Raw genomic sequence first — 18306 nt, forward strand, 5'->3', positions numbered from 1 at the left:
AACAAACCTGTACTTCTGAGCTGGGGAGGTAAAGTGGAGATGGGTTGGCAAGCTAGAATGCCTCCCCGTCCCTCATCTGGAGGGGAACACTGGAGGTGCACAGGGTTGTCTCGGCACCTGCTGACTGCTTGATGCTTGGTCTTCAGAGCACAGCCTTCAGTGGCTGTGAACTGGAGGGGGAAGGGAGTGGCACATCAGCTTGTCTCTCTGCCTGCTGGGTGATTGGAACGCCAACCACTGGGCAGGTGCAAAAGCAGAGAAAGCCGGCATGTCTCTGCCACCTCTTACCTTTGCCATCTGTCTCCAGCTCAGAGCATATATGTTGATTTATCCTAGAAGTCCTGCTGTATTTCAGAGATGCAGGATGCGTTCTTTGGAGCAGGGTCATGTCTAGGTGACCCAGTTTTTTGGTTGCTCTCCAAGCCTACCCAAAATTTATTAATCTCTGTCGCTAATACAGAAAATTTTGATTAATTGATCCATAGTCTAAAGGGTATTAAGTCGCATCCTGTACGTTGGCCAGTCCCCAGAATTCTGAAAACTGAAGCTCCATCTGTCCAAGAGGTCATTTTGTCATGACAAAATTGATAAGATTCCAGCCGATTTAATAATATGGTGAGCTAGCACAGTTCTTTGCCACCTGACAAGTTATCTGTTTGGTTGCCATTCAGTTTCCAGTATTTTTAATATACTTGCCTACAGAACATGGTCTGCTGAGCACCTTGTAAATGAATACTGCCTAAGGTGGTATGGAGCAATAACTGCGTGACTGATTTCCATCATAGCCAATGGTCAGGAATGATGGGAATTGTAGTCCAACAACATTTGGGGACCCAAAGGTTGAGAAAGGCTAATCTAGGTGAACCCCAAGTCAACCCAGCTGTTGTATATGAAGCATTCCAGTTTGCATACCAATCCAGTTAACAGAATAAAAATGATTTTTTAACAGTTCATTTGTGGAATAAAAGTAGGTTCAAGTTCAAGCTCTGTGCTTCATGAAATTTCTTCACTGGATATTTCAGTGACTTAATCTTGCAGTTTTTGTACACAGAACATTCATCTGCCACTCAGTTATGACTCCTTCCTGCATGAATTTTCTGCATCTGGCTCTACACATGTCTGCCAGCAAGCAAATTTTGTGTCTTTTTAATTCTACAAGACTTTCTTGGATGTCTAGAGTTGTTGTTGTTGGGGATATATTTAATGTTGAAAGTGTCCCTCAGTTCTTCTGCATGAGGTTCACTCTAATATTTTCCTCAACCACCTGATTTCATTTTGGCCCTTGGAATGATGCAAAGAACCGTCCCCAAAAAATCTCCAAGTGTCTTATTAATGCATTGCTTTCCCACATCTGTGCTTTCCTGTATCTTGGATCAGGCACAACCCCCCGCCTTTTCTCATACAGAGTGTGAGGTCTGTATCCACTGGCACCTGATTCACATTTGCAGCTGCAAGGGATTTGTTGTCTACATTACAGGTGTGGCTTCACTTCTGAGCTCAGGTTGGGTTTCTTTACGTCAGGGCTGGGGAACCTGTGGCTCTTCAGCTGTTGCTGAACTACATTTCCTATTTCCATCAACCCATGCTTTATCTGTTACAGAACGGCACTGACTCTATTAGATGCTAGAGCCCTATCTGTGAGTGCCCCTGCTATGAGGGATACTGTACACTCTAAAACCATTGGATAGCCACACTTAATCTACTTTGTTCCAATAGTCAAAACTAAAGCACCACCGCTTCGTCAGGCCACTTTTGGCACAAAGGGTTGCTTGTGGAATCTGCTAAGAGTGATGGAAGGCCAGCAGGAGGAAGGTTCTTTAGGTTTATTTGTTTGTTATCCTGCCCTTCCTCCCGAAGGAGCCCAGGGTGGCAAACAAAAACACTAATAGCACTTTAAAACATCTTAAAAATAAAAGATTTTAAAATATATTAAAACAAAACATCTTAAAAACATATTTAACAAACAACTTAAAAAGCTATTCTAGCACAGATGCAGACTGGAATAAGGTCTCCAATTAAAAGGCTTGTTGAAAGAAGGTCTTCAGTAGGTGCCAAAAAGATAAGAGAGATGGCACCTGTCTAATATTTAAGGGGAGGAATTCCACAGGGTAGGTGCCACAACACTAAAGGTCTGCTTCCTATGTTGTGTGGAATGGACCTCCTGATAAGATGGTATCTGCAGGAGGCCCTCACCTGCAGAGCATAGTGATCAATTGGATATATAATGGTAATGATCTTTCAGATTTCCTGGTCCCAATCTGCATAAGGCTTTGTACACCAAAACTAGAACCTTGAACTTGGCCCAGTCGCTAATGGGCAGCCAGTGCAATTCTTTCAGCAGCAGGGTAACATGCTGATAGTGCCCTGCCCCCGTGAGCAGTTGCATCTCCACATTTTGCACCAGCTGCAGCTTCTGGACCAACTTCAAGGGCAGCCCCGCATAGATCACATTACAGTAATCCAGCCTGGAGGTTACCAGTTCATGGACAACATGGTTCCCATTCAGTTTAGTCTCTGACCGTCAGTAGGCTGTGGGGCAGGGCAGGGCCCTTTTTGGCAGCTGCAGACTTCTGTGCAGTTGCTGAAAGATCGCTGTGTCCTTGGCTGACTCTTCAATTCCTGCTGGTGCTGCTTTGCATGCAACTGTCTTTATTCCTTTGAGGTAACTGGTACGGATGGACAGAATAACCTTCAGCCATTCTGCTGCTTTCTGAAGATTGAAAGCAGCTGCTCCTCCTCTCTTCTCTGTCAGGCTGAAATAGAACAGGGCAAAGCCTGAAGGTGTTTCTAAAGAGGCACTGCTAAAGGGACAGACTACACATTATGATAAGTACAATTTTAAAAAATAAGGTAGCATTTTGTTGGCCACCTTGGGAGCAAAGAGCAGCCAGGTAGAGGGCAGTTTGGGGCACGAAACTGACACAGGGCTCTGATCTGGGGAATGCCTGATGAGTGACTACAGTGGGGCTTGATTTTCCAGTGGTCAGGAAAGTGCGGCTTCATTGCCTTGCATAGTGTCTTCCCATGATTATTAGAGGTAGAGAGAGGCAAAAAAAGTGAAAATTCTTTAACTCCAAAACTTATTCAAGCCACAGATTAATTAAGCAAAGAACTTTGGATTCCACAGAAAGCTGTCTTATTCCAGGCCAGACTTTTTGTCCGTTAAGCTCTAGACAAATGTGTTCTGACTGGTAGTGGCTCTCAGACATGGGCCTTTCCCATCACCTGCTACCTGACCTTTTTAACTTGAGATGTCAGAGATTTGAACCTGGGGTCTTCAGTATGCAAAGCAGGTGCCCTATCATCCCTCCTGAAAGTACAGATTCCATGTACAGACTTGGCTATAAGCTAGTTTGGAAGGAATGTGTGAGTACAGACAGGCAGACACTAATATACATAGTCAAATTTTTAAAAGGAAGATGTCTGCTTTTAGAAGCAGTTACTTGCCTTGAGAGTCAGATGCTATTATGATCTGCATTCTTCCAAGAGCAACTCCCATTCCTAAGAATATTTAATTAGTTGGCCAGCTTGCAGGGCTTCACTATACATGAAGCCTGTACATTAAAAACTATATTATGTGTGTATATACACAAACTTAAGATAAGGGTGAAGCCTTTATTCCCTCAGAACTGTCAATGAGTTAGTTTATATAGTGCCTGCAATGTATATGGCACTTTACAAAATAACATAAACAGAAAAAGATAAGCGCCTCTTGCAGGCAGCTTGTAGTCTGAACCCAAGTGTAGCTTTTATAATTTTGCAGGAACTGGAAAATAGCAGGAAATAGCACGTAGAGAACATAGGCAGTTTTCTTAGATATCTTGGCTTCTTCTTGCTCCATACCTGATTTTGGTCACTTTTCAACTGGGCTTACCTTGATGACCACTCGGAATGACCAGAGGCAATACGGATTGGGCTCGATTAGAAACCCTGGTACTGCCTATGCTGCTTCAATTGGAGAAGTGGTTTACTTACAGACGTTTACATTATTGAATGCTCCTCAGATACTCTTTGCTAGCTGAACACCTGCTATAACATAAAAACATGTTCCAGGAACTCTACACACGGTGTTCCGTGTTCACTGTCTGCTGGCTTTCTAGGTGAGCCAGCCTAGCACATTTTGTCCAATGAATAATTTAACATAGATACAGTTTGCCAAGTTCCTGCTGTGGAACCAGCAATTAGATTAGCTGAATTGTTGCATTGCCCAAGAGCATCTTATAGTTTCTCGTGTACCGCATTGGGGGCACTGAGAAGAGTCATGGATGAGGCTTACTCATTAAGGTAGCAGCACAAACTGCAATTTGTGTGTCGTGAGAGACCAGAAGACTATAGATAGTGACGAGGGCCTTATTTCCAATGATAGTTTAGTTATCGGATAACAGATGGTCGCTGGGTCTAAGGATCCAAGACTGCAATTACATTGAATGCTCCTCTAATGCAGAATCAAATATCGAACAAAATCTTCTCAGCATACTCTGCTGCAGTCTCCCCCCCCCAACTTCTAGCCCTCTTTGCACATGTGTTGGCAGATGGCTGGTAAAATCTTAATCATGCCCATACAGATCTCCTCTTTGTGCTTTGCACTTTTCATTGAGAATCAGTTGTTCCCAATGTCTTGACAAAAATATAAACACAAATGTTAAGTCTGTACAAAAATCCAGCCACCTCAACATACTCGTTTGCAAACTGAAAGGTTTTCTACAGATTTGATGAATGCATACTGAAAAGTTTTCTACAGATTTTGATGAATGCATAGCATTCCAGTAGTCCCACTGAGGGTGTGTGATTTTAGGATTGCAACTTGTGATGTTCCTGTATTAGTGTAAATAGGGTAAGTGCTGTTTGTATAGGAGATACATGGTAAGTAGAATGAAAGAGGAAGGGGGAGTGAATGGGCAGTAGAATGCTGGATGATTGGCTGAATGTTTTAAAATGGCTGAGGGTATAAATGGAAGGATGTCAGGTAAATCTGGGGGTGGTGAACGTTGGAGTGGATGTTGATAGGTTGTTTTGGTGGGTTTGAGAGAGTTGTTTGTCAGGAGAGCATGGAGAAGGAGGGGGGTGGAGTTCGGATTAGTATTAGATAAAACCATATGCTTATGTGCCTTATGAAGTAATCTTGTTATCTTTGTTATCTGTGTTATTTAATAAATACTTAATTTGGTTTACCAAAGGCCTGATCCTTGGCTGGGGTTTCACAGACCAGAAGGGAGGGTGAGGTAAATAACCAAGGCTGAAGGGAAACTATAACAAATGGTGGCAGCGGGGAAGGGAAGAATAACACCACAAGTATTCAGAGCAAACCAGAATTATAAGCAGTCTGAGTAAATCAAAGGGATTGGGACAGCTTAAGCACGCAGTCACAGAGGTAACCTAATTGAGGGAGACTCAGGCAGAGTCTCTGGGACTACTGGTTATAGGACGTGACTGGTGGTGCTGCCTAGCAGGGGGATCTGTTGAGATCTGTGCTAGAGCGGGGAGAGAAACCAAAAGAGAGGACAGTCCGGACTGGTGGAGTCCCTGGTGGTGCCTAGTGACAGGCAGTAACCACGAGCAGGTAGGAACCTGACAGGGAGAGCCAGGGAAGGACGCCTCACACAACTCCCCTGAGGTATAGGACAGGAAGCAGTGAAGAAGAGTGATTGACTCAATTGCAGAGTGGTGGGTGAGATTATTTATACGTGGTCAATGGTTGAGACTCAAATGAAAATTCAGAATAAATCACCTTGTTTTCTGGAGGCTGGTCAGATGTGCTATATTATTTATTTTTCTCTTTCCTTGATTTGGCTGCTATATGCATTTGCACGTATTGCCTCTTGACCTTAGTGCTAATGTGGTTGTTTTCATTCCAGATACATGGTAGATGCTGCAGACCAGGAGAAGATTGAAGCCTCAAAGAACGAACTTCACAATCTGCTTGATAAGCCACAGCTCCAGGGCATCCCTGTAAGTTGATCCAGTTGTGGAGAGAGGCTAAGTGAGCAAACAGATCCGTATGAGTGTATGCTGGATCATTAGTAGTGGATACTTAGTGGCAAGCATTCCAAATGAGACTCCAGAGTAAATCCTTCCTCTCTATTTGCATGCTCTGTTTTGCCAAGTTGAGCTGTTGAGATGTCTCTCTTCCGATATATGAAACGTTTGGCTAGAACAGTGGACATGTTTGGAATGGGAAGAGCTGGGAGAGATGAAGCACATCCTCCTTGGAATACAAAAGGTCAGTGCCCCATAGATACATCCTGAGCAGTAAGGCTCGAATTTTTTGGCATCAATAGGGTTTCATTTTCGGCACATCCCAAGCTTGGAACACTGAGTTGGGGGATACAAAGAGCTAGACTTCTCAGTGTGTGTGCAGCTTTAACATCTTTGCTCATATATATGGATACATCCACTGAGCATTTTTGCAGCCAGTGAGATGGCCATCTCATTCCCCTCTCAAATCCTACTGCTACACAGCGGGAGAGCCTCTTGCGTTATGCTGTCTTGATTTTTAAAAAAGCTTTTATTTTGGTAGGATTATGATTTTGCTCAGAACAAATGCAGTTTTGCATCGGTGCTAAACCTATAGCAGTTCAACGGATTAATAATAATAGCCCTGAAAGTTAGAAAACCAAGGAATGCTTGGGCCACAGTTAACCATTCAAATGCAAAGCGCTAATCAGTCAAGTCAGTAGAGACCTGAACTGGCCCATAAAGGGGGTTTACAATTACAGTAGAAAGCCAGAGGTATTCATTTGGATAACATTCCTGTACATTTGGACAACTGTTTGTCGTTGATTAGAAGGATGGTAGTGGATGCCCCTGGGAAAGCATTTAAAGATTGATCAGGTGGCCTCTATAAACATTTGGCACCCCCCACCCTACCATGTTGAGTTGGGGGGGGGGAGAGACAAACTGGCTTAATTATTTTACATGGAGTACAGGCATACCCCGCTTAACGTTGCCCCGCTTAACGTTGCCTCGCTATAACGTACATGCTCCATTCGTCCCCATACCCTGCTTAACGTTCGCGCGCTTCGCAATAAGGTATACTTTATTGGCATGACGCCGCTACCATCTAGTGGTGATTGCGTGCACTACAAGTGAAGACAATTGCTTCACTTAACGTTTATTTTCGCTTTAAGTATACTCTCCAGTCCCATTGCGAACGTTAAAGCGGGGGATGCCTGTACCCTTCATATTAGTCATTTGGGTTTAAAATGGCACTATACTTTGCTTATTTTTTGTATTGTTTTATCATAACCCATGTGGCAATTTCAGAGGCCGGTGACTTTTAATATTTGTGTCTGTCCTCTACTGGATAGCTGTGAACTTTTGTTTCTACCATTTACATCTTCAGAAAACAGATCAAGCATGTAATGATTTATTTTCCCCATCTTGCTTCCTTGTGAACAGACCAACTGTTTTGGATATGTTTTGATCTACCAGGTTTCCTAAAGTAGAGCATTGCTCCCTTCTGCTCTTCTCTACTGACATAGAAAGATTTTTACTGCTTGCTCTGTGCATGTAGAGACATCCAAAAGACCAGGCCAAGTGACAGGAATCCTTAATTTTAATTGATTGGAGAAACAGGCTTTGGGTAGCTTTACCTTGCCCTGTCAAGTCTTCCTTTCCTGGTGGTTAACCAGGCTTCTGTTAGAAGTGGAGAGGATGTACGGCTTTCTTTCCACAGTCACTCCGGAACAAAGGAAGGACTAGAGAGCAGTGAATTTCCTTGATTCAGTCTTATGCATTGCAGAAAATACTGAAAAGAGCTGGTGTGTTCTCCATATGGCTTTGAATGTAAATCTGAGGTACCATCAGGACACTCCACTCCTTGCTGCACTCTCAATACTCAGAGTCCTTGAGGGTGTTACGTATGTGAGTTTGAGGTAAGCGAGTCTAGGATGTGTCAAATGAGAGTGGTCACTGTTGTATGGATTCAAAGTATGAAATGGGTAAATGCCCTTGTTCCGCTAGCTCTGTCTGCTGCCAGTGATCTCTGCAATCTGAAGTATGCTGCAGCTAAGCTCCACAAACAAATGTTGTCATGTTTATATAACTGATGGCCCTCTCTGTTTGGGTTAAAGCACAGATTACAAGGCTGCTCTAATCTAAGAACATGACCAGTGTTCTCAGCTAGGTTTTCTTGCTGTTCAGGAATTATGTATGTGATTTGAAGCAGTTCTATTACATCTCCATGTCTCTAGCCAGCTCTTCCTGCCCAGATATGGAACTGGCTTTTCTGACTCCATGCTTAGCAGAAGTTCCCCTGGATTATAAAGAAGTTCTTGGATTCAAAGAGTGTCAGTTCTATTGAAAACATTGCTGTACAGGTTTTATTTTTCATAACTGATTCGCTCCTGGCTAATCCAGAGGTAGCTATGAAGCTGCCTATGAGCAATGGGCTGAGTGATCTACCCTCTTCTCTTTTGCAGGTCCTAGTTCTTGGGAACAAGCGAGATCTCCTTGGTGCCTTGGATGAGAAGGAGCTCATTGAGAAGATGTAAGTATTTGCTGTTATGACTTAGAGTTGCAAGTATTTGCCTCCTGTTGACTTATACATCTCAAAGGGGACCAGTGCTGAGCTTGACTGAGGTATTCACATTGCAGCAATGAATTAGTTTTTGTATATACAAGTCAGCTTAAGAGTCTTGGAAATTGGAACTGGGTTTTTTTAAAAAATCACATGTATATACCACCTTTTCCTCCAAGGAACTCAAGATGGTGTACATGGTTCTCCCCTCCCCATTTTATCCTGACAACAACCCTGTGAGGTAGGTTAGGCTGAGAGACATTACTGGCCGAAAGTCACCTAGTGAATTTCATAGCTGAGTGGGGATTCAAACCCTGGTCTCCCATGGTTAAAAGATCATAAATCTTGATGGTAGCAGCATCTTTGAAGAAAAGTCAGAGGTCATGTATGTTTGGTTGCCTAGTGCTCAAGTCTGCACGTGCCCCCATCCCAAGTGATGGGGGTGGGAAATTTTCTGTTTCACAGGTTCATTAGTAACAATGAATGGATTTTATTTATTTATTTATTTATTAGATTTATTAGTCGCCCATCTGGCTGGCTGTCCAGCCACTCTGGGTGACGAAAAAAATGAAAACATACAAATACATTAAAACATTAAAAATCTCAACAATAATAATAAAACCTAATTACAAGCGCAAGTACAATATTAGGCAAGCTTGGAAATTACAAAATTTTTCGCTTAGCTTCATAAATGCAAGTAAAATAAACATGCCAAACTAGCTCACTGTCTAGGGCATCCGAATTTTTTCCAAAGCAAGCCTGAACACTTTCCAATACAAGCTTGCCCTACGCACCCCTTAGTTTGTATTCCAAAATTTCCAGAAAACCTGTATAGCTGCTCTCTCATATTGGTATCTTTTTTTCTCCGAAAATCCAATCCATAGTCAGCAGAGGTGTTGTTTGGAATACCTCAGAGCAGCGCTCTGCACTGTGAACCCTTTGTGCCCCTCACTGTCTATCAGTGGCCTTGCTAGAGGCTCCCAAATTTGATACTTTTTTCTAAATTTCCTGCTTTATAGCCTGATAGTACTTAGATTCCTTTACCACTAGTTAACTAGCTTTTGCTCTGTGATGTCTTGTCACATTAAGAATGTGATGGCAGATTTCCAACATCTTCCATAGAATGTTTCTTAAACCCTTTGCCTCAGGCGATGCCATGCTGTAACCAGCTTTTTTCATTGGTGGTTGCAATCAGCAGAGTTATAGAAGAGGTAGCAAACACTCCTCTTTACTGGGAAACTTCAATTTGTAAGGAGCTTGATTCTTCCTGCTTCATCCTGGAAGGGAATTATTTCATCACAGTTGCCTTCTGAACAAATTTCCCTGATATATGACTTTTTATCAGGAGAGAGACAAGGGGAGTGTGATCTTGTCGCTTCTGCTTGATCTCTCTGCAGCTTTTGAAACCATTGACCATGGTGTCTTCAGGGACTGGCTTTGCTGAAGGGATTGGAGCACTGTTTTACAGTAGTTCTGGCCATGCTGCAGGATCTGTCCAGACAGTAGCATTGGGGGAGTCCTCTTTGGCCACCTGACATTTGTACCATGGGGTGCCACAGAACACTACTTTGTCCCCAGTGCTATTTAACATATGAAGCAATTGGGAGCAGTCTTTAGGAAATTTGGAGTAAAGTGATTACACACAACTCTGTTTTTCTGTAATACCTGAATCAGAGTGGCTGTGCAGGCTTTGGACTGGTTGGATGAAGGCCAGTAAACATGGGTTTAAATCCTGGCAAGATGGAGGCCCTGTAGATGAATAGTTCCTGTGTCCAGGAGATAAATTGGTTACCTGTTCTGGATGGGGTTGCATTCCTTTTGAAGGACTAGTTACATAATGGATGGGTGCTGTTCAGTCCATCTCTGTCACTTGAGGCACTGGTGGTTTCAGTGGCTTGGAGTACCTTTTACCAGCTGTCATTAGTGAGACAACTATGGCTGATCCTGGACAGAGATAGCTTGACTACTCTGGTCCTGGCATCCGTAAACTCAAGATTGGGTTACTGCAGTGTGTTCTTTGTGGGACTTCACTTGGTTTTAGTCCGGAAGCTGCGACTGGTGTAGAATACAACAGCTCGATTGTTGAATGGGACACTCTGTTAACATCATATAACATGTCTGCTGTGGAAGCTAAACTGGCTGCCAGTATGCTCCCAGGTTCAAGGTTTTGCGTTTAGCATTTAAAACCTTGCCTGTTACCAACGGAAATCGGACAAGTGCCTCACATTTTGATATTGAAGCAGCTATTGAAGACATTTTTGTTTGAGAAGCTTGTCCTGAAGTGTGATGCAGCCATTTGTGGAGAAATAATTGCATAACTGTAGAACTGGCTTTATTTTCTTTAGTTCACTGTTCGTGTAATATTTTATACTTTATATTTCAATTTATGTTACTGTACACTGCTTCAGTAACTTTTTGCTGAGAAGTGGTTTATAAATTTGCAAGTAAACAAATAATAAATACATAAAATAGTGGAAGGGGGAAGATATGATCTTATGCTCCGATGACATTGTCAGGGTGAGACCTCCAGGGAGAGAAGCCGAGGAAGCTTTACTCTAAGACAGCTATGAATGTGGTGGCATAATGCAGACCTATGTGTGTACGCACAGTATTACTGTTGAACTGAAAAGTTAAGGAGTCTCAATCTAAAATAATTGTGGGTGAGGATAAAGTGGCAGAACTTGGTGGCTGTATGTGCTTGGCACCCTATTGTTTTGGCATTGGCATTGGCATTCATGGTAGAGGTATCTGGTTGTGCTGACCTCGCCCTCAGGCAGGGCTGTGGAGTCGGAAGCAATTTTGGGTGGAGTCGGGGTCGGTAGAAATGTACCGACTCCGACTCCAGATTCAAAATAAATTTTGATTGACACATTTTTAAAAATATAAATTCAAAATGTCAAAGAAGCTTCCCATGAAGTCAGCTGTAGTTGAGCATTTCACCATAACTCAAGATGGAAAACATTTTGTGTGTCAGTGTATGACACAGGACCCAGATGAAGACAAATGGTGTGATGCCAAGATCAGCGCATATTCAGGCAGCGATAAAAATGCTCCTATGAGAGCTTCCAATTTTAAAAGACATTTACAGCCCTTTCCAGGGCTGTGGAGTTGGAAGCAATTTTGGGTGGAGTTGGAGTCGGACAGTAGAAAAATAGAGGAGTCGGAGTCGAAGGTTTGGCGTACCGACTCCACAGCCCTGCCCTCAGGCTCTATAGTACATTATTTGGGGGATGCCATTGATTTAGGAAGTTAGTCCACGACATATCTCCCAGTGAATAGTATCCTGGCAATTATGTGTGAAGATGCGTCACACGCCTGAGATGTATAAGCCGTCAGGAATGTTTTCTCTGACGACACAACAGCAGATCTGACTGCTAACTTTGCCACTTCGTGCATTTTACATAGAATTGTCATGGATGCACGGTATGCCTTGCCTTGCTGGGCCTTGCTGTTTACATTGTTTTTTCCTCTGTGTATGTGTGCATGTAAATGGAAGGAAGACTTTATGTATCTGACAAGGTGGCGGTTAATCCATGAAAGCTCATGCCATACTATATGTCTGTCTCTTAGGTGCCATTTATCATTTATGTTCTGTTGTGATTGACATGAGGGGTGCTTCAGGATTTGCTCATACACATTTCACTGTTGAGAAAAAAGTTAAGGAAACCCTGGACTTGGCAGGAATTAAAAAACCCCAAAAATGTTGAGCCTTACACTTTACCACATGGTGGTGCCAGAGGCAGGCTGAATTTTTTCATCTCTCCATTTTATGGTACTTACTGGCTGAAAGATGTGATTGAATAGAGGTCAGGCATTACAGGAGTCCTTTATCATTGTCACCTGCTAAAAGCAGGGTGCAACTCAAGGAAGCAAAGCTTGGTTCAAAGCAGGCAGCTTGGAAAACTGGAAGGGGGGTGGGAAAGAGGAAAAAGTAGATTCTCGCTTCACTTATGTGTGAGGCCTGAACTAGGCGGCCTGCTAAGCTTCTCCCATGCCATTTGTCCTCTAGGGTTAACATTTTAAAAACTTGTTTCCTACAGTAATAACCCCCTTTTCACCAGGGAAAAGATGCAAGTTGAGGTATTTTGTCCACAGAGGTCCATCGTTTTTGGCTACCCTTGCCCTTGTATGTAAACCCCAATGTTTGTACCTTCATGTGTCTTTCCTGGCAATGTCTATGCAGGGAGTGTGTGTTGTTGGGTCCCGTAAGGCAGAAACACCCTTCCTGGGGAGTGTGTACTGTTGGTTCCTGAAGGTGGCCAGTGCCCCGTTCATCCAAAACTACATTTGAGATATTATTGCAGGGAAAATTAGACCAGGTGGTTGTCTAAAATATATTGGATATTGCTGAAGAAACACTGTAAAGAGAAACCCAAGTACATGACAAAATGGGATAGAGATATACAGAGGAAGAATGGTTTTTTATATAGAAAAGAGCTTTTACCTTGACAACTAATTATAAAGAAAATTGCATTACAGTGGCACTGGACTCCATGGAGGAGCTAAAGGATAATAAAGACGGGTGAAAGGGAATGTGGATTTTGTGAGGAAGGCACTTTTCCCCACATTTTGTGGGAAGGTTGGACAGCATGGAAATAATTGGTTGATGATAGTTGTCCCATTAATGTCCCTTTTATTATTTCAACAAAGCATGTAAACAATGCCTAAGACCAGTATTATAGCTCCTTACCCTAGCTAGAATCCGGTATACACTACAACGTGAAAATTGAATTGCAAATCAAGTACAGCTGGATATGTCAGGAAATTATGGCAACAGTTGAGGATTTTTAAGTTAACATTAAGAAAGCAAGGAGAAGTTTTGGACATCTGTAATGAAATTAAAGCTAGAACAGGATATGAATAATTAGTAGACTCATGGCCATATTGTTAACAGCTGCCCAGACAACAATATGTTATAACAGAAAAAAAATTACAAACACCCGCATTAGAAAATCGGATTTTTAGGGTTTGGGAGGTAGCCTAATTGGTTAAACTAACCAACATAGATAGGGAGAGTTAGGGAAGGAATACAACTAAATAAATTATTCATTGGAAACTGGAGTTTATTTGTTAAATATTGGTGAAAAAAATATTCCACATATATTGTTGAGGATATTGTAATGTACCACAGAAGGATTCAGTGCCTCATAAACCATTTTCTTTATGATTGTTGATATGGGTTTGTTTTCTGTTGCTTAAGGCTGCAGTCCAGTACATGTCTACTCAGAAGTAAGTTCCATTGGCTTCAGTGGGACTTACTCCAGTTAAGTGTGTGTTGGATTGAAGCCTAAATTGGTCTGTTGCTCACTATGTTTTGTGATTGTAAGATATTGTGAGATAAATTACAGTAGGGCCCCACTCATATGGCGGGTTACGTTCTGGACCCCCGCCGAAAAGCGAAAACCATCAAAAAGCGAAACTCGTTGACTGGAATGGCGCAATGCCCGAAAACCGCCATAAAAGCGGAACAAGCGCCGTATGAGTGGGGCTTTAGTCTAATTGCATCTAATTGAAACTGCCGCATTAGTGAAGCGCCGTAAAGCGAAGTGCTGTAAAGCGGGGCCCTACTGTAATCTGAAGAAAAGGAGCTTATGAAGAAACCTTATGACGGGTGGGGAATTTCAGGCTGATCTAAACCTCTCATAACTCCTAGCCATTGGCCTTCTGGGTGGGGCTGATGGAAATTGTTAGTCCAGTGACATCTGGATGGCCACAGGTTCTCCATCCTTGGCTTAAAAGAATGGAATCCAGTAGCATACTACATAAAAAGGACCTGGAAGTAACTGGCACAGGAATGGATCACACACTGCTATAATTATATAGGATGTTATTTAGATTATATATTTTAGTATAGTATGTATGTAAACCAAACTGTTTTTGTAGAATCATATATTTGTTTTTAGTAATATTGTTTAGAGCACCCGTATGGTATGTTTCACACATTTAGTGCTATTTAGTGAAAGAAAATAAAGGGGGGGGAGAGCGAGAGAGCACTACTTTTAGGGCACCTTGGCCATGCACCTACCAGACAATCCTCAGACTTCCTCCCAATGTTTGAGCTGGGAAAGTGGCAAAGATTGCTTGCAGCTTCAGAGAATGGAGGAAGGTTGGCCACTGGTCTCACTCACCAGATGGGTGCTGCACTTGTCAGGGTAAGTGGATTTGTGGAAGCCTGTTTATCCAGGGAGACAAGCAGCCAGGATTAGATATATTTATTTTTTAATAGCACAGTGAAGCTCATAGGCCTTTCTGGGGTTCCACAGTTCACTTATTTGGGAGACAAGATTATGTCTGAGTCTGGATCTTTTCCTGTCAGGTTGCTTGCAAGGCCTTTCTGTTGCATTTTTTAATCTGGTGTAGCTATCTGTTTGAGCCATCTCAATCTTCTCTATATGTGCAGTGGGAGAATGAGATAACGTCTTCCAGGCAACCAAATATCCATTTGTAGATGTTGTAGGAGTGGGATGTAGATGTTGTAGGAGTTGCACAGGCCCAAGTCAGTGTAGAACTGGGATACTATTCATGCAGTTCTAGTGGGCTCTGAGATGAGGCGGGCATGAGGAGGTGCAGGAGGTATGATCTTACTTCCCCCATCAAGAAAAGTGGGAAGATATGAACTTGTTCTTATGCCACATTTGTGGAACTGCCAGGGAGAGGGAGGCGTGCTGTGCCCATTTCCTTGTGTATACCTTCCTCTGTATGCAGTGCTTTCCCCTAAGAAGTCTAACATTCTTGTTGTTCTGTTTTTCCTCAGGAACCTATCTGCCATCCAGGACCGAGAGATCTGTTGCTATTCAATCTCTTGCAAAGAAAAGGACAACATTGGTAAGTGTGGAAGGGAAGGAGGGGGGAGGTTGCAGGGTCAGATTGCCGGACAATTTGAAGGGTAATGGTGGGGGTTGAATGTGCAGTAACACTTAGACCTTCCATGAGGAGACCCTACCTTATACTTAGTCAGTGGCTCTGCCATAATGTGAGCACCACAAATGGTGCCAACCGTTTGAGCTATAAAACTGATTTTATACAGGTGCTGAATGTCCTTGGAGTCTGCCCCCTCCATACATAAAGTAGAGGGGCAAGAAAGGTTTACATAGACCAAGGGTCGGGAGCCTGTGGCCCTCCAGATATTGCTGGGCTACAGCTCCTGTTGTCCCTACCCATTAGCCATGCTAGCTCAAGCTCGTGGGAGTTGGAGTCTTAACAACATCTGGAGGGCCACAGGTTTCCCACCGTGGAGGCCATGGGTAGACAAATAGTTCACTTATCTGTGAGGGTCTTTCCATTCAGGAGAATGTGTTGGGGTGCTGGCAGCAGGGTTGCAGCAGTGGATCATGAGCTCAGCCTAGTAATTTTGGAAATGCCTCCTGTGAAGCAGCTGTGTGCTTGCCTTGCCTCCTAGCTAACCAGCTTGGTATAACTTATTCTGTCCTTGATGGTCATTAATTGTCCCTTGTCTTTGACAGACATCACCTTACAGTGGCTTATTCAGCACTCAAAGTCCCGGCGAAGCTGAGAGCCCTTTGGCCAGGTCTTGGATCGGGAAGATGCCATTGTATAAGCCCAAACGCGCCTCCTCTCTCTTCTGTCCCCCTCCCATCTCCTGCTCTTTCCAACCCTCTTGCCCACCTCCCTCTCCCTAGATGGGTATTTTTAGGGGACCCCACACTCCTCTTCTGCTGAGATTGAACTCCTGTTTTTATTGTAAAGAAACTGTCTGCCTCCTTCCCCTCCTCCCCCTGCTCCCTACTCTGGTTTTGGCACTGTTCTGTTGTCGTCGGTGTGTGTACAGTATATATATATATATGTATATATATTTTAATTTTTTAATTTAAGCAATTATACTGTTGTTAAACAGGGCCTGTGAGCTGTCAAGGGGCCATTGGCAAGTGGATGGGGCGGAGAAGTACCAAACTCAGTATTGGAAATGTGACAAGCAGCCACGGGGCAGTTGGGATCTTGCTGAAGGGGAGCAGGGCTTTGGGCAGTATCTTCCCCGCAAGAGACTTCCTCCTTCTCCAGCACCTTCCTTCTTCCTCTGTGCCAGAATCTAGTGGTCACTTCTTCTCTCTTCATTGCCCCAAGCTGCTCACTGGCATGGGGGGGAGCCCCTGGAAACAGTTTATAGAGCAGTATTGTTCCTGTTCAGTCCTCTTGTCGGAGACTGGTGGAGAGTTGATGCCTGTCCACTGAGTCTTGGGGAGCAAAGGCCAGTTCTGAAGTTTCCCACTGGGCAGGATGTTGAATTTTCTGTACAGTGAGCTTTGACTCCCACTCAGCTTGCTCCTGAAATCCCCCCAGTATCATCTCCCTCTGGGCCCTGCCTGATGAACCTATGTCTGGTGTATGCTGGGTGGTCACTCTTCGCACCTTGTATGCTAACCTTCCTTCTAGGACTGGTGTCTTTCTCTCAGTCAACACCTGAGCAGAAGTAGGCAGAGCATGACATGCATCCCTTGACTGTGAAGGCAGAATTTGGGCCTAGGGTTGTAGTGTGCTGCCAAAGCAAGCTACCAGACCTAGAGTAGTCCGGGTTTATTGTGACCCTATTTTTAGGCCTCCCATTCATGCCAAACCCTTGTGGATTGTTCAGCTTGTGAGGGACAGTGGGAGGAAGAGTTTATGCCTAAATTCCCTTCAAAACCCTTTGGACAAGAAATGGGTTTTAGGATGCTTGCCTCAAATCCTAGATCCCATTGACATGGATTTCAGAGCAGAGAAAATGAGGGGCAGGAATTGTGCTCTGTCGAGTTGGGAGGTGCTTCTGCAGTCCACAGCATAGTCCCTAGGAGCAAGGGCTATTATTCGGCTTTCTAGGCTTGAATGTGTCCCCCTCCCGGCACCCAGGGCTAAGTGCATGCTGCCTCTCCTCCCCCCCCCCAGTTAGGGTGTGAGGCTTTGGGCTTGGGATAAAACAGATGCTTAGGAGGACATTCTCATTCTGTTTTGCTCTCATATGCACACAAGGTTGTGTGAGAGAAGCTTTTGCTTCACGCCCTGCTAAGCAATAGGGTGCTTGAGTTTCCAGCGAAAGGCTCTGGTAGGAAGAGGGAGATATTCATGGTCAGGGATGTTAACCTGTGCTGGTGTCTGTTCACCCTGGGATTTACAGCAGCCTCTACAGGGTCCAGGAGTGTGGTTAGGGGAATTTTAAGGCTTCATGTGCTAGCCCTCTTGTATCCCTGTTAAGGACAGCTGATGGCAGGCCACAGGTAGCCACGTCTTCCCCGTCCCATTTAAGATGTGGGCATGTGTGAGACTGCAGGGCCCTGTCTGCCTTTGCCTGTCCCTGTCCTGCACTGAGCTACTCCCTTCAGGGGGGGCTTTCTAACAGCATCTTTTTTTTCCTCCTCTGTTCTCATCTTCACAGAATTGCACAAGGAGATATTTTACTTTTTTAATTTAATGAATTGTAAAGTGTCATTATTCCTTTTTTAAAATATATTTTTGGCTCATTATTTGACCTTCTCTGTTGGGATATGAATCTTGTAACAGTACATTTTTTGCCTCCTAATATCAATAAATTAACAATTTTGTGTTGTTGGTGGTTGCATTGTGACCTTATTTCCTCTCGAATGTTTAATTTTCTTTCTCACGCTCGCTGTTTGAACTTGCTGTCTGCTATGAACTTGGCTGACCAGCTTTCTTTTTCCATAAGTAAAACCTAAAATAAGAGCAGCAAACTAAGGAAATCAGAGTTTATCTTTAGATGCCTGCAAATGTAATTCAGGTATATTTTGGTGTATTTACCTGCCAGGTTCCATATTTGGCAGACTGCCTGCCTGCCTACA

General features: G+C 43.5%; 1 protein-coding gene across 1 annotated transcript in view; it reads left to right on the forward strand.

Moving 5' to 3' along the window:
- The window catches only part of ARL8A (ADP ribosylation factor like GTPase 8A), a 55112-nt gene extending 37083 nt beyond the window's left edge, over positions 1-18029 (forward strand). Inside the window, exons 4-7 of the mRNA XM_061631849.1 lie at positions 5856-5949; positions 8421-8488; positions 15273-15343; positions 15982-18029. Of these exons, the coding sequence (XP_061487833.1) occupies positions 5856-5949; positions 8421-8488; positions 15273-15343; positions 15982-16031 (283 nt within the window). The 3' untranslated portion in view covers positions 16032-18029. The remainder of the gene's footprint in view (positions 1-5855; positions 5950-8420; positions 8489-15272; positions 15344-15981) is intronic.
- Positions 18030-18306: the final 277 nt, after the last annotated feature.

Source organism: Rhineura floridana, chromosome 6 (genome assembly GCF_030035675.1).
Source record: "Rhineura floridana isolate rRhiFlo1 chromosome 6, rRhiFlo1.hap2, whole genome shotgun sequence".
NCBI classification, from domain to species: Eukaryota; Metazoa; Chordata; class Lepidosauria; order Squamata; family Rhineuridae; genus Rhineura; species Rhineura floridana.